The sequence below is a fragment of the Oreochromis niloticus genome, linkage group LG1 (assembly GCF_001858045.2).
Source record: "Oreochromis niloticus isolate F11D_XX linkage group LG1, O_niloticus_UMD_NMBU, whole genome shotgun sequence".
In the NCBI taxonomy this organism is placed as follows: domain Eukaryota; kingdom Metazoa; phylum Chordata; class Actinopteri; order Cichliformes; family Cichlidae; genus Oreochromis; species Oreochromis niloticus.
The window spans coordinates 1,646,946-1,674,880 of NC_031965.2; the positions used below are offsets into that span (position 1 = coordinate 1,646,946).

Sequence of the window (27,935 nt, forward strand, 5' to 3'; positions counted from 1 at the left end):
ACGGCTGCTGAGCGGAAAGCAGCATGATGCACGACACTTTGTGTTTGGTGGTACGGATGCTCATCGGACGCCGTAAATGAGCAGGAATATAAGATGCTGCGGGACAATAGGAACGGGCATCGTGCTTATTTCTGGTAACAGTCTATCAGCTTATTTCAGGTGTGATCTCATCGACTGCCCTTACTGCAGATTAAAGCAAAATCACTGTCATCACTGTTTCAGGGAGTCATTTTTATGAACATAGCACATTAAGAGCGATGATTTCATTATGTTTCAAAGGACATAGTACAATCAAAATGAAGCCTTTCATCTTTAAGAGCACCAGAGGTGCTTTCTTTCAATAACACACTGGAAACTGTGAAGTGTTGAATCTGCAGCTTCCTTCCACCTTGCAGAATTTTAGTGCACTGTTTTCAGCTGTCCATCCCACAGTTTTAGTGTTTTGGTTAAATCTTCCTGCCCTCACTGCGTTTCAGCTGCACTATAGGCATTTTTACCAAAAAAGCTCTCTGTAAAACACTCTGAACAACCTAGAACAAGCATCCAGGGCTGGACTACAGTCAGAGGCAAAAAGTTACTAACTTATAAATAAGTCTCATAATTTGTATTGAGGGGACCATTGGATGTTTGTTTGTGGCTATGATGGGATAACCAGCGCTACCACTGGAAATCCAATGACATCTGCCTGTATGGATGCAGGAATGGGATGGATTTGTGCAGCGAGTAGTCTCCATGGCATCAGCAGGAAGGACTGCTTGGAAGCAGCATTGAGATGCTTCAAACCTTCCGGTCCACCCGTTTAAAATAATCATATATGTCTGCAATCCATGAAGCAGGACTGGTACAGACCGAGGTGGCCACGGGTCCATAGCACTGTCTCTGCCATTAATCAAATATTTAAGGAATCAGTGTTTTCAATTCAATTTTATTTATATAGCGCCAAATCACAACAGCAGTCGCCTCAAGGTGCTTTATATTGTACAGTAGATCGCACAATAATAAATACAGAGAAAAACCCAACAATCATATGACCCCCTTTGAGCAAGCACTTTGGCGACAGTGGGAAGGAAAAACTCCCTTTTAACAGGAAGAAACCTCCGGCAGAACCAGGCTCAGGGAGGGGCGGGGCCATCTGCTGCGACTTTTTCCAAGTTATGTGCTCTGCAACAAAATGTAGCTTTCTGCTGATGATTGACGTATTTGGATAATTACCAAGAGTGACCGGTGAGTTCAAAACAAAAAGTGCTAAAAGCTCAGCGTAAATTAAAAACATATTTCCTTCTAAAATGTTTCAAAGAGCATTAAGTTGTCAGAAATTCAAGTTCTGACATGTTTTAAATAGTCTCCTCTACACATTTAGATCACACACGGTGAGTGCGGTCCATGCTATGTTTGGGACAAGGTTTCAAGTTGCTCACAGCGAACCACCAGGCTCTCATGAAACTGGTGAAAACTGTGAAAATGAACGAGATGAAAAAGAAGGCACCGGTGGTTTGTAAGCCTACAAAGGGAAAGATGCCAGTGTACGGACCACTGTTGGTGGTTCAAGCTTGTGTCTACCCCAAGATTTCCATTGATGATTATAATGTGATAAGTTGCATATAACAGGTTCGGGTTGTACCAAAACAAATGTGCAGTTGTTTACCAAGTATAAAAAAGACAGTTTGTACACGGTTCATGAAGTTGAATCTAAACTTAAAGCTGGCATAACCACATGCTCCATATTCATCATTTAGAATAAAGAGCGCACAACACAATGTTCCTCTCCCCAGTCACCTTTCTCTACACAGGTTTGTGATTATGTACTTTCCCAGAATGCATTTCAGCAGTTACTCGTCTGACCTTGATCTGTATTACGCAGTTAAACTGAAACAACTGTAGCGGTAACAGCAGAGTGAGGTTACTGCTACGGCTGAAAAAGAAAACCCAACGCTGGCACAAAATGCTGCTCATGTTTTAATTACTGCATTGTTTCTATTTCCAACTGGACATTACAGTTTGAGCCAAAAAGCAACACATCACATTTTAAATCGGGACAAACAGAACTGATGCATTCTGCTTTTTTATTTGCGTTTTACACAGAAATGTGCTGTAGTTTATCCACAGTACCTGTAATCATCAGATATTACCACAGGTTGATATGAAGGTTGATAGAGTTCACCAGAGTGCAGGACGTACATGTACCAGTATCATCACTGCTCTGAAAAAGCATAAAAACCAGTATACATGTTACCTGGTTCTTTTTTTTGTTCCACCAAAGAACTCACAATGAACATCTTACCCTGTATGTCCTCCAGCTAGCTTGATGATAATAATTTTGCACATCCGTGGCCGTGCTCGCCCTTATACTCAGTGAAAAGCACATAAAGGACTCCATAATGATCAATACTGCCTGTTCTGTTTCCCATGAAGGCAGCAGGCTGTGACTGATGTTGTGAAGCCGCCTCCATCGGCTCCTACCTGCTGGGAGGGCAAAATCAAAGCACAGGCTTCTGAGGGAGGGTGGATATGAAAGTTCACACCTCTGACTAGAAGTCAATATCAAAATGTGGACTGGGACTGAGGATGGACATCAAAGTGTTCAGTCTAGTGTTATGATTATGTCCATTATCAGGAGGAGCAGCCCCCCAGGAGAAGAAATAAGAGTCACGGGTGATCCTGAATGATTATGCCCTTTGGGACTGGATCAAAGATTTCTATTGTAGAAGATTGTTTTTAGTATCCCCACTGATGTCTGCATTACACAGGTCGTATAACCACAAGTGTGCAGACAAAATCCCAGATGAGTCTGAAGCTCCTGGACAGGAGAGCTGACAGTCTGAGCTAAAAAATCATCTGTTGCCCTCAAAGTCACCTTTATAGATTTGTAATGCTTCTAATTAACTCTGTGTTGGTCTCCTCAGTCGGGCTTAGAAGTCGGACTTTTTAAGTAAAACAGTTATCGCAACAGCTTATTTGTAAAATGGAGGATTTAAATATATCTCTGATTTTCATTGTCTTTAAACACATTCGGAGAAGATGACTGATGTTATTTAGCATAAGTGTAAGGTTTTGTATTGGTCCCTTCATCAGCTAAGAGAAGGAGATGGACTTTAATAAGACGTGTCGCTTCCTTGGTCATGTGCCACAGTGTAGGTGTGAGCTCTCCTTGTATTTCTAACAGCAGTGAAAGACTGAGGCTGCACCTGTGCAGCGTTATCTGCATTCAAACACTGAAAGCTACCAGCTCCATTCAGCTAACATGTCGTAATTTTCTAGTAGCAGATTATAAAATAGTTTACATGACTTGAGCAATTTCTGTTGCTCCAAGATTCTCTTAAGATATACATTTTAATCAAATGTGAATCCAAGCATGAGCACAATAGATGATAATGTTATCTGGAGCTTTCTTGTAACAAACAAACATCACGTCCACCATCAGTGCATACAAATCTAAATAAGGGAGTGTACTGGGACTGGGTAATTTATTGTTAATATTTTGACATACAAAATTAATTTATTACCAGTTAGGAAAAGTCCCGTTGATTAAATCTATATCACTGCAGCTTAACCTCTGGGTGATGTGTGCACATCTTTATTTTAATGTAATGTTTTATCTGTGGAGCTACGGCAGATTATCTAAGAATGACTCACAGCTTAACATTATCTGCTGCTCTACCAAACATGTGGCACAGTTCACTGTCATGTTACGTTTTTGTGTTTGTGTAGATTTGAATTCAGTTTAAATGAGGTAGTTGATATTATTCAGTGGTGCTACAGTAAATGTGTTCAATTTTAAATACAGTATGCTGCCAAAGGGCAGGACACACACACAGCAGTCCTGATCATGTGGGGCAGTACGACGTCAGAGGGTCGGGTTCATTGGGATTTATGTGTGCCTCGTTTTCACATCGTTATCTACAGCAGGTTTATGGAAATCCATGCAAAGTTTATATGAAAGTGAAAAGCCGGAGGGCTGGATTAGGTTCTTTGCTATTTACATAAAAAATAATGCCTATTGGTGGATTTTGTTTTCTGCAGGAATATGCAAAGTGCTTCATCACAAGGTCTGTTTGTTTCAACAGTTCCTTTCATTATTCCTCCCATCTGAAAACTGCCCTGTGCATACAGCTCACCTTTGGACCTGTGAGTGGAGGAGCATAAATCCTGGAGCAGTAACAACATATGCTTAAATGAAAGCTTTGAAAAAAAGAATGAATGTGAATGTATTTATAGACTGAATAGAAAAGATGGATGTAGCCAGAATGACAACACTCATTAATATGATTAGTACTTATCAATCAGAAGATAACCACACTCCAAATCACTCAGTTTAGAGTTTAATTTATTATAAATGGGGAAAAATAAAAAAATGAACATCATGTCTTATTAAATGAGACTTGAAAATAAGAACAGAGACCACAAACTCACAATTAAAATTTTGACTGAAGTCATAGATAAGTTAGTTTCCCCCTCTTTGCAACAAGAGGATTGGGATGAGGAGCTGCCCCTGCTGGTCACTGGAAGGACTGCAGGATTAAGGTATTAATTCTTCAATAGGTTCCTAAAGATTAAGATTAAGGTACCTAAATCTTAGAGCCAGAAGTTACATCCATGATTTATACATGTTTATGCATCACTTCCCACCTTGTCTGACATGATTACTCTAGTCCTATCATCTTCCTTCTACCCTCTTTGAGCCAATGAGCCTCCTGTTGCGTGGTTTAAGTCTCCATTATTGTCCCTTTCAGACTCTCGTCCGCTCCCCCCATCTCGAACTCACAGATACCTCAGTCATAGCTCCATCTAAGCCCCAGTCTTCATCACCACCACCATTAGCATAGACTCCGGGGAGGTGTCCTAAAGCCTATCATTGCTGGGATTCAGTTCTGCCATGATGGGTCATCAGAGTCTAATTGCCAAATATATATATATATGTAACAATTATATATATATAAAAAAAAAAAAAACACCCAGCACGCCCCCTACGGGCGGTTTATCCTTCAAGCTCGGGTCCTCTACCAGAGGCCTGGGAGCTTGAGGGTCCTGCGCAGTATCTTAGCTGTTCCCAGGACTGCGCTCTTCTGGACAGAGATCTCTGATGTTGTTCCTGGGATCTGCTGGAGCCACTCGCCTAGCTTGGGAGTCACCGCACCTAGTGCTCCGATTACCACTGGGACCACCGTTACCTTCACCCTCCACATCCTCTCCAGCTCTTCTCTGAGCCCTTGGTATTTCTCCAGCTTCTCGTGTTCCTTCTTCCTGATATTGCTGTCATTCGGAACCGCTACATCGATCACTACAGCCGTCTTCTTCTGTTTGTCTACCACCACTATGTCCGGTTGGTTAGCCACCACCATTTTGTCCGTCTGTATCTGGAAGTCCCACAGGATCTTAGCTCGGTCATTCTCCATCACCCTTGGGGGCGTCTCCCATTTTGACCTCGGGACTTCCAGGTTATACTCGGCACAGATGTTCCTGTACACTATGCCGGCCACTTGGTTATGGCGTTCCATGTATGCCTTGCCTGCTAGCATCTTGCACCCTGCTGTTATGTGCTGGATTGTCTCTGGGGCATCTTTACACAGCCTGCACCTGGGGTCTTGCCTGGTGTGATAGACCCCAGCCTCTATGGATCTTGTACTCAGAGCTTGTTCTTGTGCTGCCATGATTAGTGCATATATATATATATATATATATATATACACACATATATGTATATAGCTGTGTGTCTGTATCGGTTGTGTTAATGTTCTCTAACAGCTTCCAGTTTTGATTTAGAAGTCATGTTGTTTAGACATTTCCCATGTTGTATTTGCAAACCTCTCACTGTTGAGACATCATGCAGTTCGTCTTGTATTTATCAACACAGCAGGGGGAACGTGCTTTGGGTGGATAACCAGTTTCTTTCCTCTTTTCCTTTCCCAAAGGTAGTTTTTTCAGTTCTACTTTTGGCTTTTTATTCGTTGGAGGTTTGGCACCACCCTACCCTGGTTCTTCTTCTCCTCCCTTTAAAAATGAACAAAGAAAATAAAGGAAGCAATGTGGCTAATAAGCGCCCAAGCCTTCCTCAAAAATACAAACTGATGGAGCAGCCTGATGGAGCAACCTGGCGACCTGGGACTCATATCAAAGAGAGTAGGGGGGCTGCTATCTGGAGGTGCAGTGACAGACCTCTGCTGCTTCTGCCCCTCTCATTAATCCCTCTCCCTCCCTCCCTCCCTCCCTCCCTTCACTGCTTTTCCTCCTCCCATCCTCAGCACTTGTCACCAAGCTGTCAGCTGCCTGCTGAACTGTAGACACATGGACCAGCCTGGGGACGCGATGCATGGCAGGGATGGAAAGAAAGACAGAAAGACAAAGAGAGAGAACTGACAGACCCAATATGAAAGAGAAAAAAAGAGTTGGAGGTGTAAGCCAAGCTTGTCAGCCCAAGCAAACAACAGAAGAGATCAATTTCTATGAACTCTAATCCATCCTGTAAATGTCTTCTTTTTCCTGCCAGAGTCTGAGTACAAAGAAAACCCGGAGCAGAAACACTGCTCTCTCAATCCTGTCAATTCACCTGCTAAAGAAACAGGAAGAGAAAGGGAATAGAGAGAGACAGAAAAGAGAATATCAGCTGTGGCAGCAGAGTAGTTTCTTGCCAGAAAGGTTCGATCCATCAGTGGCACGAGTGAGGCAGCAGCCGGAGTGAGCTGACTGCTGCCTCGGCGCATTATATGTGCGATTACAGGGGTCGGGGACACAGATGTCAGTCAGGTAAGGAGCTGGGTTAGATTTCAGTAAGATTTAAACACCAACAAACTTCCCTTCGCGAACTATCCTGCAATTCGTGGTCAGCTGTTACAGTCTTGTGAGGAAGGTGAATAATTAGGACAGGAGGCTATTTCCAGCTCACCAGGGTGCGTTTAATGATCTAAGACTAGCAGGACACATCTGCAGAATCAAAGAACTTCTTCTAAGCATACAGTTAGAAATCTCCACCCAGGGAGGAACAGAGCAACATTCATCCACTTATTTTTGGTCCCTCTATTTAATGCTTAAGAAATATCCATCTTTGTCATTTCTGCTTATTTGATTCTGATCCAGTTCCCTTTCTCTCATAAATGGATATGTGTAATCCATGGCATCTTAAATAGCGAGTGTATCAAACATCCATGGTGCTGACTGAATCACATCCTCTCTACAAACTGAAAATGCATCTGTGTACTGAAGGACAATGAAGGCAGCAGAGGAGTCCAGAGACTTGCTAGCGGCTTAGTGAGCTTGCAGTAGTCGCAGCAGATGGCCCCGCCCCTCCCTGAGCCTGGTTCTGCTGGAGGTTTCTTCCTGTTAAAAGGGAGTTTTTCCTTCACACTGCCGCCAAAATGCTTGCTCATAGGGGGTCATATGATTGTTGGGTTTTTCTCTGTATCTATTATTGTAGGGTCTACCTTACAATATAAAGCACCTTGAGGTGACTGTTGTTGTGATTTGGTGCTGTATAAATAAAACCGAATTGAATTGAATTGCTTAAGCCAAGCATTTCTTGAACTAAATGCCAAACATGCTGACAGCGATGAACCTGCTGATTCTGAGTAGTGTTTGTCCAGTCAGTTTGGTGTCCACATCATGTTTAGCTGCCACTTTGGTTATATCCCACAACACGGGTCAATAAAGTGATCACACTTCATTCTGCTGTGTAAACTTTGTGATACTCAAATTCAGCCTCGTGGATGAAGAATCCAAAGTCACTAGTATTAATCATCTGGGCTTACTATATTTAGCACCAGCCCATGCTCTCACCTATTTGTACCTTAAGTTGGATTAGTGACTCAGTTTTTTTCACTCATCTCTTGGCAGCCTGCACACAGATGAGTTGTTCTGCTTGTAAAAACAACTCTGAACTATTTTCACCCCTGACTTTATTCTTCCTGGTATTTCTGAATTGCGATAATAAAAGTCTCCTTAAGATTTTTTGAATTTTGAACAAAGATATTTCAATCTGCTAAAAGAGGCGCACCAGCTGACAGAGCAGCTGTGCTGTCCCTAAAGAGCCACTGTAAAAACCAGCAGTGGCCGCTAGTTTGTTTTTATCCTGTAGTAAGTGGTGCTAAATTTGGTCTGTGAACTTGTGCTTGACAAAGTTTGTAGATGGGCATCAATCTTCTTTTCATACCACAGTTCGGGGGTGGCTGTGGGTCACAGCAGGTCATCTGCTAATTGGGCTGTTGGTATTTTGATCCCTGGCTGCTTCAGTCTGCATGCTTCACCAAAACACTGAACCCTGAGTTGCCCCTGATGCATTCACTGGAGGGTGAGTGTTAGACAGAAAGCACTTAGATGTTGGAAAAAAGTGCTCGTATGAATGTGAATAAGACAAGTTGAATGAAGCACTTTGAGTGCTTAACCAGAGTAGAAAAGTGCTGTTTATGAACCAGTCCATTTACAGCTTCTGTCTTTGCTGTTTATTTGTTTTACCCTATGACTCTACACCTGCACCAGCACCTGTGTCTCATTCCAAGGTCACCCAGTCTTCCCTCCCATCATTCCCATCTCACCCATTTACTGTTCAGATCACACTATATATCTGCATGATTGTATGTTGGTAGCTCGCTGTGTAATGCTTGCTGGTCATAAACAAACACAATGCACTGAGTCATGTTTACTTGTGCTGACTGTTGAATTTCTGGAAACTGGCCTGAAAGTCGTTCTACAGAGAGCTTGTATTTGACAGCATGCACACTGTTCTGTGATCCTGAGCAAACCCAAACCCCTAATACCTTCAGGGAAAACTTATTTCAGTTTTACATAGTTCTGGGAAAGTGAGGAAACATAAGCATCGCAATATTATGAACCTGTATAATCACAACAGAAGAATCCACAGATGGATTGTTTTCCATTCGGGGTGGGGGCTGTGCTTTGGGGAAAGTATGAAAGGGTTCAGGCTGGAGTGAACTGTGTGTGTGTGTGTGATGTCTTCAGGATGTTGCTGGAGACAGATTAGTGCAGCAACAGAGGGATTATCAGATGATGACGGTGTACAACTCAAAGACATCCTCTGTTGCAGTAATGTGACATTCCTCTTCTTGGGGCTTATTTTGGGACTTGTTTGTAACTCGCACTGATCCAAAGCTCGAGGTGTGAGGTTTAAAATAATCAGAGTGCATCTCTCTTTTTCCTTGTGTGCTTCTCGCATCATGCTTTGCATTCACACTTGCCGTGCTCACTGTTCCACAACACGCTCACCTGCTGTTGGTCAAAATCTTGTGTAATTGGCTTAGTAGTTTTTTCTTTTTCTTGCATGGGATCCATGTTGTGCTTTCAAGATTGGCAAGCTCTGAACAAACAGACCTCCACCTGCTTTGAGTATTCTGGTTGGTGCTTACAGATGGGTACTCAACAGTGACTGAAGTGGCTCTTACAAATATTCCACATTCAGTTTTATTTGGAAGTTGCTGGCAGCCTTAATGTCACACTATAGCCTGGTTAGCCTCAATAACACAGGGGACCGGTGACTCCTTGGTAACCTCTGGTAACTAGGGAAAAATGTGTATTTCCTGATCGCTTGGTGAGTGGTCGATGGAAGCTGTGGTTGTGGTCAGTCAAGGAGAAAATACTGCACCTAAAAACCAGAACACTCTATCATAACTTTGGTTGCTAGCAGATTGCTGTGGTTGCCTGTATTTTGTATAGAAGAAGACAAGTTGTCTGCAAACAGTTGCCAAATAACCACAGACATGTAGTGAAAGCGTAATCAGGAATGGAGAACGTTCACCTTCCAAATAAAATGTGTGCCTTTCTGTTGAAACCACCACTTTTTAAAGGTATTTTCTTTACAGGTGGTTGGTCTCTGTTTCCCATTTCACAGCTGCTTACCGAATAGTTAACAAGTGTTTGCAGACAAGTTGGCAACTCTCTCACAGATTACATGTGACCATGCTAATCTGCTAGCAACCAAAGCAATCACAATGGGGTTTTCAGTGCAGTGCCAAATACTTCTTTGTGACTGATTTCACCTAGCGACACCAAGCAACCTCCCTCATTCTTCCCTATGACAAGCTGACAGCAGGTTGCCAGCTGGTCTCGACGCTTACTGTTCAGTAATTGTGTGATTAATATTAAATTATATGTGATTATGAGATTTTAAACTATGATTAAAGGACAACAAAAAAAGTATAATTTATGTTGGCTTTGATAAATACAGTATTTTTCTACAAATGATTGACTTCAATTCCATTTTATTAATCTAATGCTAAATCACAACAACGGTTTTCTCAAGGTGTAAAGTAAAGCCTCCACAGTAATACAAAGAAAACAGAGAAAGGAAACTCTGTAGCTCTCTAGCACGAGTACAAGTGGACTGCATTTGTGCTGTTTTCTTTTTAAAGTGAGTGCACTGGTGGTCACACCTCAGTAACATCGTGATGGATCTGGATCTGTAGTGATCAGCTCTTTATGCCTTCAATGCTTTTTTACACTGAATGTCTGAACTATGTGTAGATCTGGCCAATGAAAAGATAGACCGCTGTTTTTCTTTCCTATACCCTTCATGTGTCAGGAGAAATCCAGAAAAAATTGATGCATTGATATAGATTTTTTCCCATCAGAAGGCGTTCCTTTGGGAAAAGCTGCACCTGTCACACTTGGGGGGGGTTCACAAATATAAAACCGCACTTTATTTGCTGTTGGAGGTGTCCTGTTAACAGCACTACAGGCATTTCTTTCTTAATGATGATTTGTGGAGAAGAGTCTTGTTGAATGTTGAGTCACAGTGAGATTTTACAGCTTCAGCAACTTGAATGACCACTGAGGAGACCTGGCACCTCAGTGGTGACCAAATAACCACTCTAATGGCCATTTGAGGCTGCCTCCAAAGGCATTAAAGAGCTTGTAAAAAGTCTGGTATAAAATACTGTACTGTTTGGTGAATGGAATTCCAGTAATATACAAGTTTGATTAATTAGGACTAATTAGTAGAGATCTGTGTCTGTGCCTTCCACCTATAAACTTCATGTAACACGATGATAACCAAGCTTGAATTGCTCTACATCATACGTTCAGATAAAGCAGTAGCCAAAAAGCAAAAAGTCCACAAACCAGTGCGTAGTGTCATGTGGCTACATCTATCGTGTGCATAGAGTGTATGGTGTCAAAAGGATGGTCAACTAAATACAGTATTTCAATTTTATTTTATTTATACAGCACCAAATCACAACAACAGTCGCCTCAAGGCGCTTTATATTGTACAGTAGATCATACAATAGTACATACAGAGAAAAACCCAACAATCATATGACCCCCTATGAGCAAGCACTTTGGGGACAGTGGGAAGGAAAAACTCCCTTTTAACAGGAAGAAACCTCCGACAGAACCAGGCTCAGGGAGGGGCGGGGCTATCTGCTGCGACCGGTTGGGGTGAGAGAATAAACTTAATAATGAATAATCTTAAAAGTAGAGATAGTGTCTGGCTACGTCCACACTAGCCCGGATAGATTTGAAAACGGCGTTTTCATCTGAAAATGCTCCGCGTCCACACTAGTGTTTTCAGTCGTTTTCAGAGTTGTGCGTCCACATTGAAACGGCCGAAAACGCTTACGTTCCAGTACTGCGCACGCGCAAAAGTGAGTGAGGATTAAAGAATTTGAAGAAAAGCTGTCTGGAGCATGTACAAACTGATATTCATCTTTTTTAGGGCTGTCAAAATTGAGAGCAATCAAAACAACCGCTGTATAACGCCCTCCGCTATCTTTGTTTATTTGGTCACATGACTGCATCACATGACTAAAATACATCATTGTTTTAGAAAGTCTGCGTTTTCGTGTGTCCACACTGCGACGGGACAGCTGCGTTTTGAAATGTATGCGTTTTTTTCCAAACGCTGCGTTTTTCCTTGAGGAAAGCACCGTCTCAGTGTGGACGGGAGGCCAAAACGGAGAGAAAACAATGTGTTTTCAAACGAAAACGCATTAGTGTGGACGTAGCCTCTGTCTCCTGAATCCAAACTGGAAGCTGGTTCCAGAGAAGGGGGGCCTGAAAACTGAAGGCTCTGCCTGTAAACCGTACAACAGGTAAAACGAAACCATTTACAGCTGTAATCTACTGAAAAGCAACAAGCTTGAAACTTTCCTCAACTGCTTGATGCCCCCTCCCCCCGGGCTGTGTTTGGTTGAGGCAATTCTTTACTTGTCAATTTATTGCGCTGGCATTGTGTATATTTTTATATCTCATAACTCCAGGTTTCTTTATTTGCTCTCACATCAAGAGCTCCTCAATAAAAGAAGGCAGAAGTAGCTGGATGCAGACACACACACACACACACACACACACACAGATGCTGTAAATAACACCAGCATATGTCCCTGACAAATGTGTAATCTGTACAAACACTGAGCACGAGGATCAATCTGTAGCCCCCAGCAGCCGTATGTTACACTGATGCGGATTAAGATATTGTATCTGCAGACAAAAGGAGTCAACCGCCTTTGTGCAGAAAACCCATCTCAGGATAAGAGAGATCTCATCTCAGCCATATTCACAGCCTCCTTCTTCTCTCCTGCATCTCCGCCGCAGATAATGGCAGATAAATAAACCATAGGATATCCATGCATGCTGTCTTTGCCACACTGCAACCCACCATTGCAAGATGTTACAAACAGACAAAGCAACTGTAGCTAAACATATGCAAGCTGCAGGTTGTCCCTCTGCTCGCCCTCCCACAGTGCATTATATCAGCCCAGTTGCCACATGTGACATTATATAGGCAGTATAGGCATTACACCCTCTGCTTCTGTGAGGTGTCACTGTTTCTGGAGATCAGTGCAGATAAATAATGCATGCTGCTCAGACGCGGCATGACTGCTGAATGCGCACTGAAGGCAGTATAGCTCATTTCTCCCAGCACTTACACAGCAAGCAACACTTAAAGCATCCATTAACATCACACCAACACTTACGCTGCCCCTTGCTTTTGAGCTCAGAGTTCATCTGGAAAATTACTTATCAGAAAAATCAAAGCACATTCTGGACTGGTTGCCTTGTTTGCACTGTCTGTCAGGACATCTGCTGAACCCCGAGTGATGCGCTCGATGCATGCCAGCACACTCCTAACTTAGGCTGCGCCCCGACCACCAAGTTCCTAGTATTCTCTATCTCACCTGAATGTCTGCATTACATTTCAGCATGCACAAAGGCTACAAGCCGTGCTTCAGAGGAGAAAAAGAAGTGAGCTGTCTCACCTGTATGTATGCGCAAGGTCTCTTCTGTCCTGGCCGTGTGCGACGCGCAGAGCTGAAACTTCTGTCTCATCAGCGCTGCTGGATAAACCTCCCCTCCCTCTCTCTCTCTCTCTCTCTCGCAGTCTGCTCTCCCACCCTCCCAGCTTTCCCTTCTTGCTCTTTTTTCCCCCTCACTCACTGTGTTTTCTCCATCTGCCTCTTCCTCCCTACTTCAGTGCCTTCCCTCGACCTGCTGCTGCTCATGTTGTCTTTGAAGCTGCCCCTATCACCACCCCTACACACACACCAACAGATATATCCATATATATATATATATATATATATGGATATATATATATGGATATATTGTATGCCTATATTGTTATTGGAGGCTATAATCAGATAAAGAGCTTTTAGATGAGGTGCAATGCGTACCACTGCAGTGCTGGAGAGATGCACTCGGATATGATGCTCTGTTAACCTAGATCCTAGTCTGTGTGTGTGTCTGGTGTGTGTGTGTAAGTGTGTATGTGTTCCCACCTGTGTTTTCTGGTGTGTGCGTGTTTGTGTGTACGGTCACAGATAATGGGAGGGGAGGAGCCTCCGTGCCATAACAACCATTGGGCTTCGCTATGTGGCGACAGCGCTGCCAACTTCCTCCCTCCCGCTTCTTTGTTGGGAGTTATTTTCTCACCTCTGGGAGGCTGGTGGGTAAGGCGCGGGAGTAGTGGGATGAAGAGACACACAGAGAATACGTGTAATGCTCTCAAATTGAAATTCATTCTACCCGTCTCCCTTTATAATCTCATTCAAATTCCACAGTCTGTTGCTCACTCATATTTAAATGAGCACTTGACTAAATCCCTCCTGTGCTTTCGCTTTTCTCGGTCAGCCTTTGGCAGGCTGCTGCATTCTGTTGCTCTCCATCTTCCTGGATGCTTCTCGGCAAACTGGCACACTCTTTGTGTTTTGGCCAATACGCGTATATAGAATTAAAAGAGTGGGCAGTGAGGCCAAATAGATCTAATGTCAGGCAGGAAACATGCAACCCACTTTGAAGGTAAATGAGTATGAATGGACCAAAGCTCAGGATGACACTGACAGAGCGTTTCTGATATTCTTGTAACTTTTCACACATAACTGAAGAAAAAACTAGAAAGACTGTGCTGTTAGCAAACAACTGAATAAATAAGCTTTTCAAGAACTGGTGTCATTGTGTTCATTGAGTCTTTGGGGTTTTTTGAGGTCTTGAGCTGTTTGAAAAAGTCTTCTTTTTCATCTTGTCTGACTGTTTGAAACATTAGAGAGGCCTGTGTTACTGAGACAGCCTCTAATGTCTCCAACCACTCTTCTAAAACCATAAGCAATTAATACTGTAACTATGATGTCTATGGCAACCCACTGCTTCCAAGCTCAGGATCCTTGACTGGACTCAGATACTCAGACAACATGAGCTGTGCTTGTGGTCAGACAGAAGCTAAAATTAGAAGAAGGGTAACAGCCTTTTGCCTTCAAGGCAGCTGACCTTGTGAGTAAGCTTAGAGGGACATTGTGACAAGCTAGTTGCTTTAGTGTGAAGTAATGTAACAAGCCCATGGGCCCAATCCAGGTTTCTACACTGAGTTAAGTTTGCAGGACAAATTTACTGCATTTACTTCTTCAGATCAAGCTTGATTTTTTTCTGACAAATAAAGAAGCCAGAATGTCATTTTCTTCCTTTTCATGTTTAGAAACATCAGGATGAGCTCATCACTGCAGCATCACTGAGAGTTAAAAACTGTCTAAATTCTTTCATCTTTAATAAAATGATCAGCGTTGCTGCTTTACCAGGTATAACTATTAAGTTTAACATAACATAAACACAGTGAAGCTGGAGGATGAACGCTAACTTTTTTCCACTCGATAAAAGTTAACGTGAGGGTTCCCGATGGTTAGGGACAAATGCAATCGCATGGCAGGATGCTGTAAACAGACCAAACTTCAGTCAGGAGAACAACTGAGATAATCCATCCACAATACGAGGTTAGTCATTAATATACTGCAACAACATGGGAATAGAGCAGCTGCCAGAGAATTCAGCATTAATGAATCAATGGTACAGAAGTGGAGGAAGCAAGAAGAATGAGTTGAGTAACGTTTGACTTATCTGACTGTTTTGTTTCACATAAGGTGCATTATGGTCTGAAAAATATGATACATGTTTTTGTCTGCTCTTCTTTTTGTCAGTGCAGAGTTTACCCTGACTGTAAATTTTGAAGAGTCGCAGCTGTCACATTTTGTAACATTTTAGAAAAATAATTAAATCTCATTCTTATTCTTTTATATTATTATTTTATTTTTATATAGCATTAAATTGCAAGAATAATCACCTCAAGGTGCTTTATATTGAAGGTAAATACCCTACAGTAATACAGAGAAATCTCAAAAACCAGACAACTATGAGCAAGCAGTTGGCAACATTAGGAAGGAAAAACTCCCTTTTAACAGGAAGAAACCTCTGGCAGAAACTGGGTCAGGGAGGGGGAGCTTTCCTCCGTGACAGGTTGTGGGTGTGACACCATGGAGCTTTGTATCAAAAACTGTTGAGACTGCTATTTGAAGCATGTTTCTCATGTTATCTCTATAAACTTTTTTGCATGTTGACCATGGTCAAAGGACTAGTGCGGGCTGTTCATTGGTACACTTGAGGGTCAGTTGGAGGGTCTGTTTGGTGGGGTTAAGGGAGAAAACTATGACGTGTGTGTGATTGTACTTTACAATGAGTCGGCTTGTTGATGTGAAACCTTCCCATTGAAAGTGTCTGTTTGCACCATGTGCAAACATTCTTCGAATGGTAATTTTTCTAACATCAAGGAAGCCTTTTCAAACTCTACAATGGACACAGAGAGAGTAAAATTACCATGACCCAGAGAGCCACAGCAGCCACATTAATGGGAAACAGACACTGGAATGATCCTTTTAAGCACTCACTCCTAAGCTTTACAAAAAATCCCAAAACAAAACAAAAACCAAAATGTTTGAGAGAGGTCATGTCTAATGGTTTCTGGAAGACGCAGTAAATGCTAATGTTGTCAGTTGCAACTACATATTAGACTTAATGCAAGTAAATACAGTCATTTATGTGTGTGCTGAATGCATTGCACATGCACTCCTTTCTTAGGCTGTTGAGTTGTTGAGTAAGCTATCTTATATAGTTACGGAGAAAAGGTTTCATTTATAAAATAGTCTTTATTGAATGATGTTTTAACACAAAGTAAGAACTTTAATGCTTAAAGCTTTGGTGTAATGAGTTTACAAAAAGAAAAAACTAATGAGAGCTTTGACACCTTCACTCCATCACGTTCTCCTGTATTTGTTGAGCCTAAATTAGAGCAGCTTGCACTCTTCATCTTTTGTGATTTAATGCTTTTAGCTGCCTGCCTCAGTCTAACCCACTCTTCTATTCAATTCAATTCAATTCAATTTTATTTATATAGCGCCAAATCACAACAAAAGTCGCCTCAAGGCGCTTCATAGGTACAGAGAAAAACTCAACAATCATATGACCCCCTATGAGCAAGCACTTTGGGGACAGTGGGAAGGAAAAACTCCCTTTTAACAGGAAGAAACCTCCGACAGAACCAGGCTCAGGGAGGGGCGGGGCCATCTGCTGCGACCGGTTGGGGTGAAAGAAGGAAAACAGGATAAAGACATGCTGTGGAAGAGAGACAGAGATTAATAACAGATATGATTCGATGCAGAGAGGTCTATTAACACATAGTGAGTGAGAAAGGTGACTGGAAAGGAAAAACTCAATGCATCATGGGAATCCCCGGCAGCCTACGTCTATTGCAGCATAACTAAGGGAGGATTCAGGGTCACCTGGTCCAGCCCTAAATATATGCTTTAGCAAAAAGGAAAGTTTGAAGCCTAATCTTAAAAGTAGAGATAGTGTCTGTCTCCCGAATCCAAACTGGAAGCTGGTTCCACAGAAGAGGGGCCTGAAAACTGAAGGCTCTGCCTCCCATTCTACTTTTAAATACTCTAGGAACAACAAGTAGGCCTGCAGTGTGAGAGCGAAGTGCTCTAATAGGGTGATATGGTACTACAAGGTCATTAAGATAAGATGGGGCCTGATTATTTAAGACCTTGTATGTGAGGAGCAGGATTTTGAATTCAATTCTGGATTTAACAGGAAGCCAATGAAGGGAAGCCAAAACAGGAGAAATATGCTCTCTCTTTCTAGTCCCTGTCAGTACTCTTGCTGCAGCATTTTGGATTAGCTGAAGGCTTTTCAGCGAGTTTTTAGGACATCCTGATAATAAAGAATTACAGTAGTCCAGCCTGGAAGTAATAAATGCATGAACTAGTTTTTCAGCATCACTCTGAGACAGGATATTTCTAATTTTAGAGATGTTGCGCAAATGGAAGAAAGCAGTCTTACATATTTGTTTAATATGTGCATTGAAGGACATGTCCTGGTCAAAAATGACTCCAAGGTTTCTCACAGTGTTACTGGAGGCCAAGGTAATGCCATCCAGAGTAAGAATCTGGTTAGATACCATATTTCTAAGATTTTCAGGGCCGAGTACAATAACCTCAGTTTTATCTGAATTAAGAAGCAGAAAGTTAGCGGCCATCCAGGTCTTTATGTCTTTAAGACATTCCTGCAGTTTAACTAATTGGTGTGTGTTACCTGGCTTCATGGACAGATAGAGCTGCGTGTCATCTGCATAGCAGTGAAAATGTATGCTATGTCTTCTAATGAGACTCTTCATAACAATCTTGGATCTCTTAACAAAGCTAACTTCAAAACCTTTATGTTGCATCATATTTTACTTTTGGGGAGGGGAAGGGATAAAAATGAGACAATCATGGTGAAAATTACAACAATCTTATGAAATAAAAATGTCAAGCAGCTGACATTTTTATTTCAAAGCAATTTTAAAGAAGGATGCCAAAATGTACATTATTGCCATTGTTCCTACCACAGAAAGCTAGTGGTTTATAGAGACGTTTATATGCATTTTCTTTTGCAGCTAACTTTGCAACAACTTGAGCCACATCTTAAATGCAAGCCTTTCCATTAAAAATGAAAAGAAATAAATCCATCCTTTAGTTTTCTACACATAAACCAACAACAGGAAATGGAGCAGGAGCTGAATCATGTGAACCAGTCCCCTCCTGACTATGTCTATTTCAGGGCTCTTTGTATCTGCCATCTGCCACCTTCAGCAGGTGTTCCTCATTCTGCACCATGAAGCCAGCATATAGGACAGGCCCAGCTAATGACCCACCCCCAGCTATCAGGTAATGATGGGAAAAGATGCTAAATTTGTCTCAGTGTCCCCCAATTTTCTCTTTCCCCCAACTGCCATACTCTGCATTGGTGTCGGTCTGTTACTCAGTCCCTCTCTGCCTCTTCATGGTCATCAGTCACTGCATCCACCTGGGATCAGCCAATTAACCTACAGCATAGCTGTTGTACATGAGCAATGCAGAGAGATGGCCTCTCTGACTGTCAGGGTGGGAAAGAGGAAGCTTGTGTTTCTGTTGGCTCGGTGCGTGAATGTCAGAGTCGGCTTCACTGGTGTTAATTTGAGAACAGCTTCCCAAAAACCTTTGAAATGTCAACTCTTTAAAGTGCAGAATTTAAAAGTAGAGGATGTTGTGGATATGGGGATACAACTCCGTCCCCCAATGTTAAAATTAAGACTTGTCTTCCGATTGGAGGTGACACGGCGCTTGGGCAGCTCTAGGCAACCTTGTTTAATAACAACGCTCTGTTTCATCTGTGGAAATAGAGATACAACGATAAGCCTGCCATGACATCTTCATCCTCCCTAACATTATGCTTTATTACTGCTGTGCAGCGCCCAGAAAGGCAGACAGAATGAAGAGATGGATAGATGCATATATAAGAGGGAGGTGAGATATAAGAGGGAGTGTGTGAGGAATCAATAAGATATGAGAAAACAAAGGGAAGATGTCTGGAAAGGAAAACTATTGCCAAGTGAAAGCAAACTCTATTCTGTCTGTGTTATGTTTTAAAAGACATTTCTAATATAGGTTGAGTGCAGAAAAGTCAATAAGTGAAAGCTGAACTGAATATGAATCCTCTTTACTGTTTGTGTAAGAAAATTGAAGCTATATTGCAATGACTTTATAGTAAAGTAAGTAAAATAAAATTTTATTTGTATAGCACCTTTCAAGACAAAATCACAAAGTGCTTCACAGAAAAACTAAAACATAAAAACAGAAATCAACCAAAAGCAAGTGAGTGTCACATATAACCTCAACATTTGTAAGAATCTATTCCTAGTTTTCATCATATCCACACACCATTTTATAACAAAGGTACGGGTATGATGATAGATAGGAATGACTTTGTAGCATTTAACATTAACAGTTTACTTTTTTATTCTCTAGACAGAAAGTATGCTTGCATCATAGTGTGACAACACCTATGGGATTGTGCTGGAGATGGTTTTAATGAGGTTTTTCTGTGACTACATGTAGACCAAAGGTTGGTATACTAAGCTAATGCGAGCAAAGCTGTATGCACAAATGGTATGGGCTGGTGTGGCGTACCAGATATCTGCTAACTAGCTAATTTGCAGCACACTAAGTAAAGACTGGAATTTCTCTCACCACTGACGCTCAAACATTAGAGCACACTGTGACATATCATTTGTCAGACAGTTCCATTAAAATGTTTTCAAAAGATACTAATAACACAAAGATGACCAAGATGGCCAGTTCAGTGAACAGAATTAGAGGAGATGAAACTTTAAACAGTGGCCGGGCTTTAACACTATGGATGGAGAGGTTATTAAAAACAACTGTGATGAAAGGGAAAAACAAAACTAAAACTGTTTTATACACACTGTAAACACAATATTTGCCTTTCAGATTATGGAAACACAACCTGCTGCTTTGAGCAGATGTGGCGACACAGAGATCCATGCATGAGCCAACATTAGAACAAAGGTTGTTTTTTACTGCATAAACCCATCCATCCATCCATCCGTCCATCCATCCATTTTCTGCCAGTTGTCCAGGTTACTGGGGCAGCAGTCTAAGCAAAAATGACCAGGACTTCCAGTTCTTCTGGAGGAACACCAAGGTGTTCAAACAGTAAGTCAGCTGAGATGTGTTATCACTCCAACATGTCGCAGGTGCCCCAGGAGCCTCTCCCTGAAACTTCTCCTGGGTCTCCCTGAAACACCTCACCTCGGAGGCACCCAGGGAAATATCCTTTTCAGATGCCTGAACCACCTCATTGTTAAGTACCTGGGTCTGGTGACCCAGTGGTTTTGATTTTGTCTTTAGTCGGTAACAAAGTGTTTCTATTATTTCATTTTGTATTTCTAGCTCTAGTCCGTTTTCAGTGATTTCTAGTTCTTAGGTTTTGTTTATGGGTTCCTTTTGTTCAGTGTCAAGTCTGTGCCTCTGTGCCTGTCGTGTGTTTCCTCTTTTATTTTGATAGTCCCTGTCCTGTGTGCAGTGTGTCTGGTTTTGCTTCCCTTATCTCGTTAGGTCTGATTTTTCCCAGCTGTGTTTCCCTCCTGTCTCCCATACCCTGATTCAATTCAATTCAATTCAATTTTATTTATATAGCGCCAAATCACAACAAAAGTCACCTCAAGGCGCTTTATATTGTACAGTAGATAGCACAATAATAAATACAGAGAAAAACTCAACAATCATATGACCCCCTATGAGCAAGCACTTTGGCGACAGCGGGAAGGAAAAACTCCCTTTTAACAGGAAGAAACCTCCGGCAGAACCAGGCTCAGGGAGGGGCGGGGCCATCTGCTGCGACCGGTTGGGGTGAGAGAAGGAAAACAGGATAAAGACATGCTGTGGAAGAGAGACAGAGATTAATAACAGGTGTGATTCGATGCAGAGAGGTCTATTAACACATAGTGAGTGAGAAAGGTGACTGGAAAGGAAAAACTCAATGCATCATGGGAATCCCCGGCAGCCTACGTCTATTGCAGCATAACTAAGGGAGGATTCAGGGTCACCTGGTCCAGCCCTAACTATATGCTTTAGCAAAAAGGAAAGTTTGAAGCCTAATCTTGAAAGTAGAGATAGTGTCTGTCTCCTGAATCCAAACTGGAAGCTGGTTCCACAGAAGAGGGGCCTGAAAACTGAAGGCTCTGCCTCCCATTCTACTTTTAAATACTCTAGGAACAACAAGAAAGCCTGCAGTGTGAGAGCGAAGTGCTCTAATAGGGTGATATGGTACTACAAGGTCATTAAGATAAGATGAGGCCTGATTATTTAAGACCTTGTATGTGAGGAGCAGGATTTTGAATTCAATTCTGGATTTAACAGGAAGCCAATGAAGGGAAGCCAAAACAGGAGAAATCTGCTCTCTCTTTCTAGTCTGTCAGGACTCTTGCTGCAGCATTTTGGATCAGCTGAAGGCTTTTCAGGGAGGTTTTAGGACATCCTGATAATAAAGAATTACAGTCGTCCAGCCTGGAAGTAATAAATGCATGAACTAGTTTTTCAGCGTCACTCTGAGACAGGATATTTCTAATTTTAGAGATGTTGCACAAATGGAAGAAAGCAGTCTTACATATTTGTTTAATATGTGCGTTGAAGGACATGTCCTTGTCACGGTCTGCCACGCAGACCGCGGGGATGAGGAAAGTAGGACCCAAAACGCAGGACTCTGCAATGCCACAGTGCACTTTATTTACAGTGGAAATAGACAGGCAAGTCCAACGATTCACTCCACAGTGCAATCTGCCAACAGTGCTCGTCCCCTTGCTCCCCGTGCAGAAGCTCCCTTACGGTGCGCACACACCGAACGCGATAGAGGCGGCCAGAGCGTCAGGTGTACATGTAAAGTCAATGGAAAGAGCGCGATGACACGCGATTGCGCATCCGGCGAACATGCGGAAGCAGATTTGCGTTGCGAAAACGCCAAAACCCGTGAAACGCGCGTCAGTGTACCGCGTGGGGCGCGTTTGACTCGCGAAGAAAACCACGCGTGTCAGATTGTGTGTTGCATTTTGTGCACACCCCCCTACCGCGCCAACCGCTGGAGTTGGAAAATATGAACTCCGGCGTCAAATCGCGCCCCGACAACCAATCAGGAGGCCGGTGACGTGGCTGTAACCAGGTCACAGGGGCAGATCAAACCAAATCCCTTCATTCTTCATTCAGTATGGAGGAAAAACTCATCACTGCCGTGGCTAATCACCCAGAGCTGTATGATGCCAGCTGCTACTTCTACCGAGACAGGAATAAAAAGGACCGAGCTTGGAGGCACAGAAGTGAGGAGATCGGGCAACCTGGTAAGTTCATTCATTCTCCTTTTCAATTTTCAGACTGACCCGATAAAGCCGCGCAAAAGCTAGCAAGCCCGCCTACTGTCCCGCTATTTTCCCACTGATGTACAAATACCTTTCCGCTAACAAGATAATGTGTTTATTCAGAGGACATCTGCAGCACAACACATCTGGCACAACTTCCTCCCACATTTCCGGTCCACGCGCGTGGAAAGATGCAATTTTGAGGCGCGATGGGTTTTTCTTGGACACGCGTTGAGGTGCGAATGTGCACGCGTCAAATTAGGGGCGTTTAGGGCGTTTTCGCTCGCCTCTATCGCGTTCGGTGTGAACGCAGCCTTAGTGTGTGTGCTCCCCAACTCGCTTCTTCGCTCGACTCTCCTGGAGGAAGAAGGACAATCCACAAGTAGCCACACACGCTAGCCAAATACGAAGCTCACACGTCTAGCACGGACTATACCAGTCAGGAGTAATAATCCCACGTCGACTGTCGCCGCGAGTCCAGGTTAAATACCTCTTTCTAGCTGGGAGGGATGATTACCAACAGCTGGTCAGATAATCAGCTGCAGGTGGGCCGGCACAGCGAAGAGGGACTCCCAATGACGACAGTCTCCAGGACACGCCTCTCCCACGGCGCGCACTTCCGTAAACAGCCCCGAGGACCGGGGAGAGAGAGAGGGAGAAGCAAACACACACGCACACATACACTCCACATACAACTGGACAGAACAGTAGACGACACAGCCCCCACATAATAATAATAATAATAATAATAATATTAATAATAATAATAATAATAATAATAATAATAATAATAATAATAACAACAGTCATAGTCCCCACTGCTCACGGACCCCGAGTCCCCAGAGCCGGGTCCGTGACAGTCCTGGTCAAAAATGACTCCAAGGTTCCTCACAGTGTTACTGGAGGCCAAGGTAATGCCATCCAGAGTAAGAATCTGCTTAGATACCATATTTCTAAGATTTTCAGGGCCGAGTACAATAACCTCAGTTTGATCTGAATTAAGAAGCAGAAAGTTAGCGGCCATCCAGGTCTTTATGTCTTTAAGACATTCCTGCAGTTGAACTAATTGGTGTGTGTTACCTGGCTTCATGGACAGATAGAGCTGCGTGTCATCTGCATAGCAGTGAAAATTTATGCTATGTCTTCTAATGATGCTGCCTAAAGGAAGCATGTATAATGTAAACAGAATTGGTCCTAGCACTGAACCCTGTGGAACACCATAATTGACCTTAGTGGGTGAAGAGGACTCTCCATTTACTTGAACATGTTCTAATCGCTCTAATAGGATATTATGATCAACAGTATCGAACGCAGCACTGAGGTCTAGCAGGACAAGCACAGAGATGAGTCCACTGTCAGAGGCCATAAGAAGATCATTTGTAACCTTCACTAAAGCTGTTTCTGTGCTGTGATGAGCTCTGAAACCTGACTGAAACTCTTCAAATAAGCCATTCCTCTGCAGATGATCTGTTAGCTGTTTGACAACTACTCTTTCAAGGATGTTTGATATGAAAGGAAGGTTGGAGATTGGCCTATAATTAGCTAAGACAGCTGGGTCTAGAGATGCTTTTTAAGCAAAGGTTTAACTACAGCCAGCTTGAAGGCCTGTGGTACATAGCCGATTATTAGAGATAGGTTGATCATATTTAAGATTGAAGCATTAATTAATGGCAGGACTTCTTTGAGCAGTTTTGTAGGAATGGGGTCTAAAAGACACGTTGATGGTTTGGAGGAAGTAATTATTGAAGTTAACTCAGAAAGATCAATTGGAGAAAAAGAGTCTAACTTAACATCAATGGTACTAAAAGCAGCTGTAGATAATATTACATCTGTGGGATGATTATTGGTAATTTTTTCTCTAATGATAATTTTATTTGTGAAGAAGTTCATGAAGTCATTACTAGTTAACGTTAAAGGGATTGTTGGCTCAGTAGAGCTCTGACTTTTTGTCAGCCTGGCTACAGTGCTGAAGAGAAACCTGGGGTTGTTCTTATTTTCTTCAATCAGTGATGAATAGTAAGATGTTCTGGCTTTGCGGAGGGCTTTCTTATAAAGCAGCAAACTATTTCTCCAGGCTAAATGATGATCCTCTAAATTTGTGACACGCCATTTCCTCTCCAGCTTACGAGTTATCTGCTTTAGGCTACATGTTTGAGAATTCTACCACGGAGTCAGGTACTTCTGATTTGAGGCCTTAGTTTTCACAGGAGCTACAGTATCCAGAGTCGTATGTAGTGAGGAGGTAAAATTATTAACAAGATAATCGACCTCTGTTGGAGTAGCGTTCAGATAGCTGCTCTGCTCTATGTTGGTACAGGGCATTGAAGATGATAACAGCGGGTGGATTATATTCTTAAACTTAGTTACAGCACTTTCAGAAAGACATCTACTTTGATAAAGTCTACTCTCCACTGCTGTGTAATCAATTATTGTAAATGTAAATGTTATCAGGAAATGATCAGACAGCAGAGGGTTTTCAGGAAACACTGTTAAATGTTCAGTTTCTATGCCATATGTTAAAACAAGATCTAGAGTGTGATTAAAGTGGTGGGTGGGTTCTTTTACATTCTGAGAGAAGCCAATTGAGTCTAATAACAGATTAAATGCGATGTTGAGGCTGTCATTTTTAGCATCTACATGGATGTTAAAATCACCCACAATAATTATTTTATCTGAGCTGAGCACTAAATCAGATAAAAAGTCTGAGAAATCAGAGAGAAACTCTGTGTAAGGCCCAGGTGGACGATAGATGATAACAAGTAAAACTGGTTTCTGAGTTTTACAGCTGGGGTGGACGAGGCTGAGCATCAGGCTTTCAAATGAATTAAAAGTCTGTCTGGGTCTTTGGTTGATTAATAGGCTGGTGTGAAAAATTGCTGCCACACCGCCCCTCGGCCTGTGCTTCGAGGTTTCTGGTAGTTAGAATGACTCGGGGGTGTTGATTCATTTAAACTAACATAATCATCCTGCTGCAACCAGGTTTCTGTAAGGCAGAGTAAATCGATTTGTTGATCAATTATTAAGTCATGTACTAACAGAGACTTGGAGGAGAGAGACCTAATATTTAATAATCCACATTTCACTGTTTTACTCTTTGGTTCAGATGTGGATACTGTATTGTTCTTTATTTGTGATTTTTTTATGTTTAAGTTGTTTATTGCTGGTTTTTAGTTTGTTTTTTGTCTGTTTGGGAGCTGACACAGTCTCAATGGAAATGGGTTTTTGGGGGGGTAGCAGGAGGAGAGAAGCTGCAGAGAGGCGTGTAAGACTGCAACTCTGCTTCCTGGTCCCAACTCTGGATAGTCATATTTTGGGGGGTTTAATAAATTGGTCCATATTTCTAGAAATGAGAGCGGTTCCATCCAAAGTGGGATGGATGCCGTCTCTCCTAACAAGACCAGGTTTCCTCCAGAAGGTTTGCCAATTATCTATGAAGCCCACATCGTTTCTGGGACACCACTCAGACAGCCAGCAATTTAAGGAGAACATGCGGCTAAACATGTCACTCCTGTCCTGATTGGGGAGGGGACCAGAGAAAACTACAGAGTCCGACATTGTTTTGGGAAAGTTACACACCGATTCAATATTGATTTTAGTGACCTCCGATTGGTGTAACCGGGTGTCATTACTGCCGACGTGAATTATGATCTTACTGTATTTACGTTGACCCTTAGCCAGCAGTTTTAAATTTCCTTCAATGTCGCCTGCTCTGGCCCCTGGAAGACAATTGACTATGGTTGCTGGTGTCTCTAGCTTCACATGTCTGAGAACAGAATCACCAATTACCAGAGTTTGACCCCCGGCGGGTGTGTCGCCGAGTGGGGAAAAACGGTTAGACACATGAACAGGTTGGTGGTGTACCTGGGGCTTCTGTTTAGGACTATGCTTCCTCCTCACCGTCACCCAGCCGCCCTCTTTCCCCAGCTGCTTGGGGTCTGCCGGGGAACAGCTAGCAGGGCCTATGCTATCTTCGGCTGCACCAGCTACAGGGGCCTGGCTAGCTACGGGTGAACGAAGGGTGCGAAGCCGAGTCTCCAATTCAGTAATCCTGGCCTCCAGAGCTGCAAATATGCTACATTTGTTACAGGTATCATTACTGCTAAAGGAGGCCGAGGAGTAGCTAAACATCTGACACAATGAGCAGGAAAGTGCAGGAGGGACAGGTGAAGTAGCCATGGTGCTAACGAGTCGGCTACGAGCTAAGCTAAGCTAGCGAAACAGTACAGAGACAGTGAGTGAATACTTTGGCTATAAATTAGGTAGTGAATACACAGAAAGTGTGCTTCAGATGAAGCACGTGAAGATTATACTATGAAAAAGGAATGTATCAAAAGATTTTAATTAAATTGCTAAGCAGAAAAGCTACTCAGAAACACCACTGTGTTTGAGCAGGAACAGGAAGTGATACTCTGAAACAAAGCGAGCGAACACCAAGTGACAGCGCCACCAAGAGTCAGGGTGATGTTCAGGGTCACCCTGACTATTCTGAACCCTCTTCCCCTGCAGACTCCTCCCCAGTGTTTCTGTACTCATTGCTCCCACTGTGTTTTCCTTGGTCTGTGTTGCAATCGCCCCCATCCCACACTGTGTCCTGTCTGCCTGTCTGTTTAGTTTATTTGTCTTTTCTGGTTAGTTATTTTTTTCGTGTTCAGTAATAAAGCTGTTGAGAGTGCACTTTTCGCCTGCTGGAGTCTGCACTTTGGGTCCTGTGCCTGCCACACACAGTACATGACACTCATGCACTGGCTTCTTCTGATGTGGAGGAGGAGCTGCTCTACTCTGAGTCCCTCCCAAGTAGCTGAGCTCCTCACCATATCTCTAATGCTGGGCATACACTGTGCGATTTTTTCAGTCGCGTTATTCAGCTTCTGCTCAAACTGCACGATTGACTCGCAGGGGTTATAAGTTCGTAGGTCACGATGCAGGGTCTCACACTATACGGCCCGATGCTCTGATGCGACCTGAGTGCTCACACTGTGCGTCCATAAAATGAAGGTTATAACAGAAAATCTGTCGCTCGCTCTCCCTCTCTGTCTTTCACTCACACAGACACGCACACCACCACCATCAACTTTGCTAAATTGCTAATGAAAAACATTGATCAGGCAGCTGGGATTGAGCAGCGGTGTAAATCCAACTATTTTCACGGTTGTTGTGGTCGTGATAATTTTGTGAAGCCACATCGAAAAGGCTCGGATGAGCTTTCCAAAGTTCTATAAGTGCCTCCATCGCTTGTGTCCAGATCACACGCTGCACTGCTGTGCTACTCCATCTTTTTCACCGACGTTTATGTGTTTGCACGTGCGCAGTGTGAGCGGCTGCGGTGACGCCCTCATGACGGTCGGGAGGATTTCAAACCTGTTTGAAATCCTCCCGACCGAGCGATTGATGATCGGGAGCTGGTCGTGAGGTGTTAATCGCTTCTCGTTACCCCATGTATACTACA

At 42.8% G+C, this 27,935-nt stretch overlaps 1 protein-coding gene across 1 annotated transcript in view; it reads right to left on the minus strand.

Annotated features, from left to right (window-relative positions):
• c1qtnf4 (C1q and TNF related 4) overlaps positions 1–13,478 on the minus strand; it is a 62,554-nt gene extending 49,076 nt beyond the window's left edge. Inside the window, exon 1 of the mRNA XM_013265135.3 lies at positions 13,200–13,478. Within this exon, the coding sequence (XP_013120589.2) occupies positions 13,200–13,269 (70 nt within the window). The 5' untranslated portion in view covers positions 13,270–13,478. The remainder of the gene's footprint in view (positions 1–13,199) is intronic.
• Between the last annotated feature and the right edge of the window lie 14,457 nt (positions 13,479–27,935).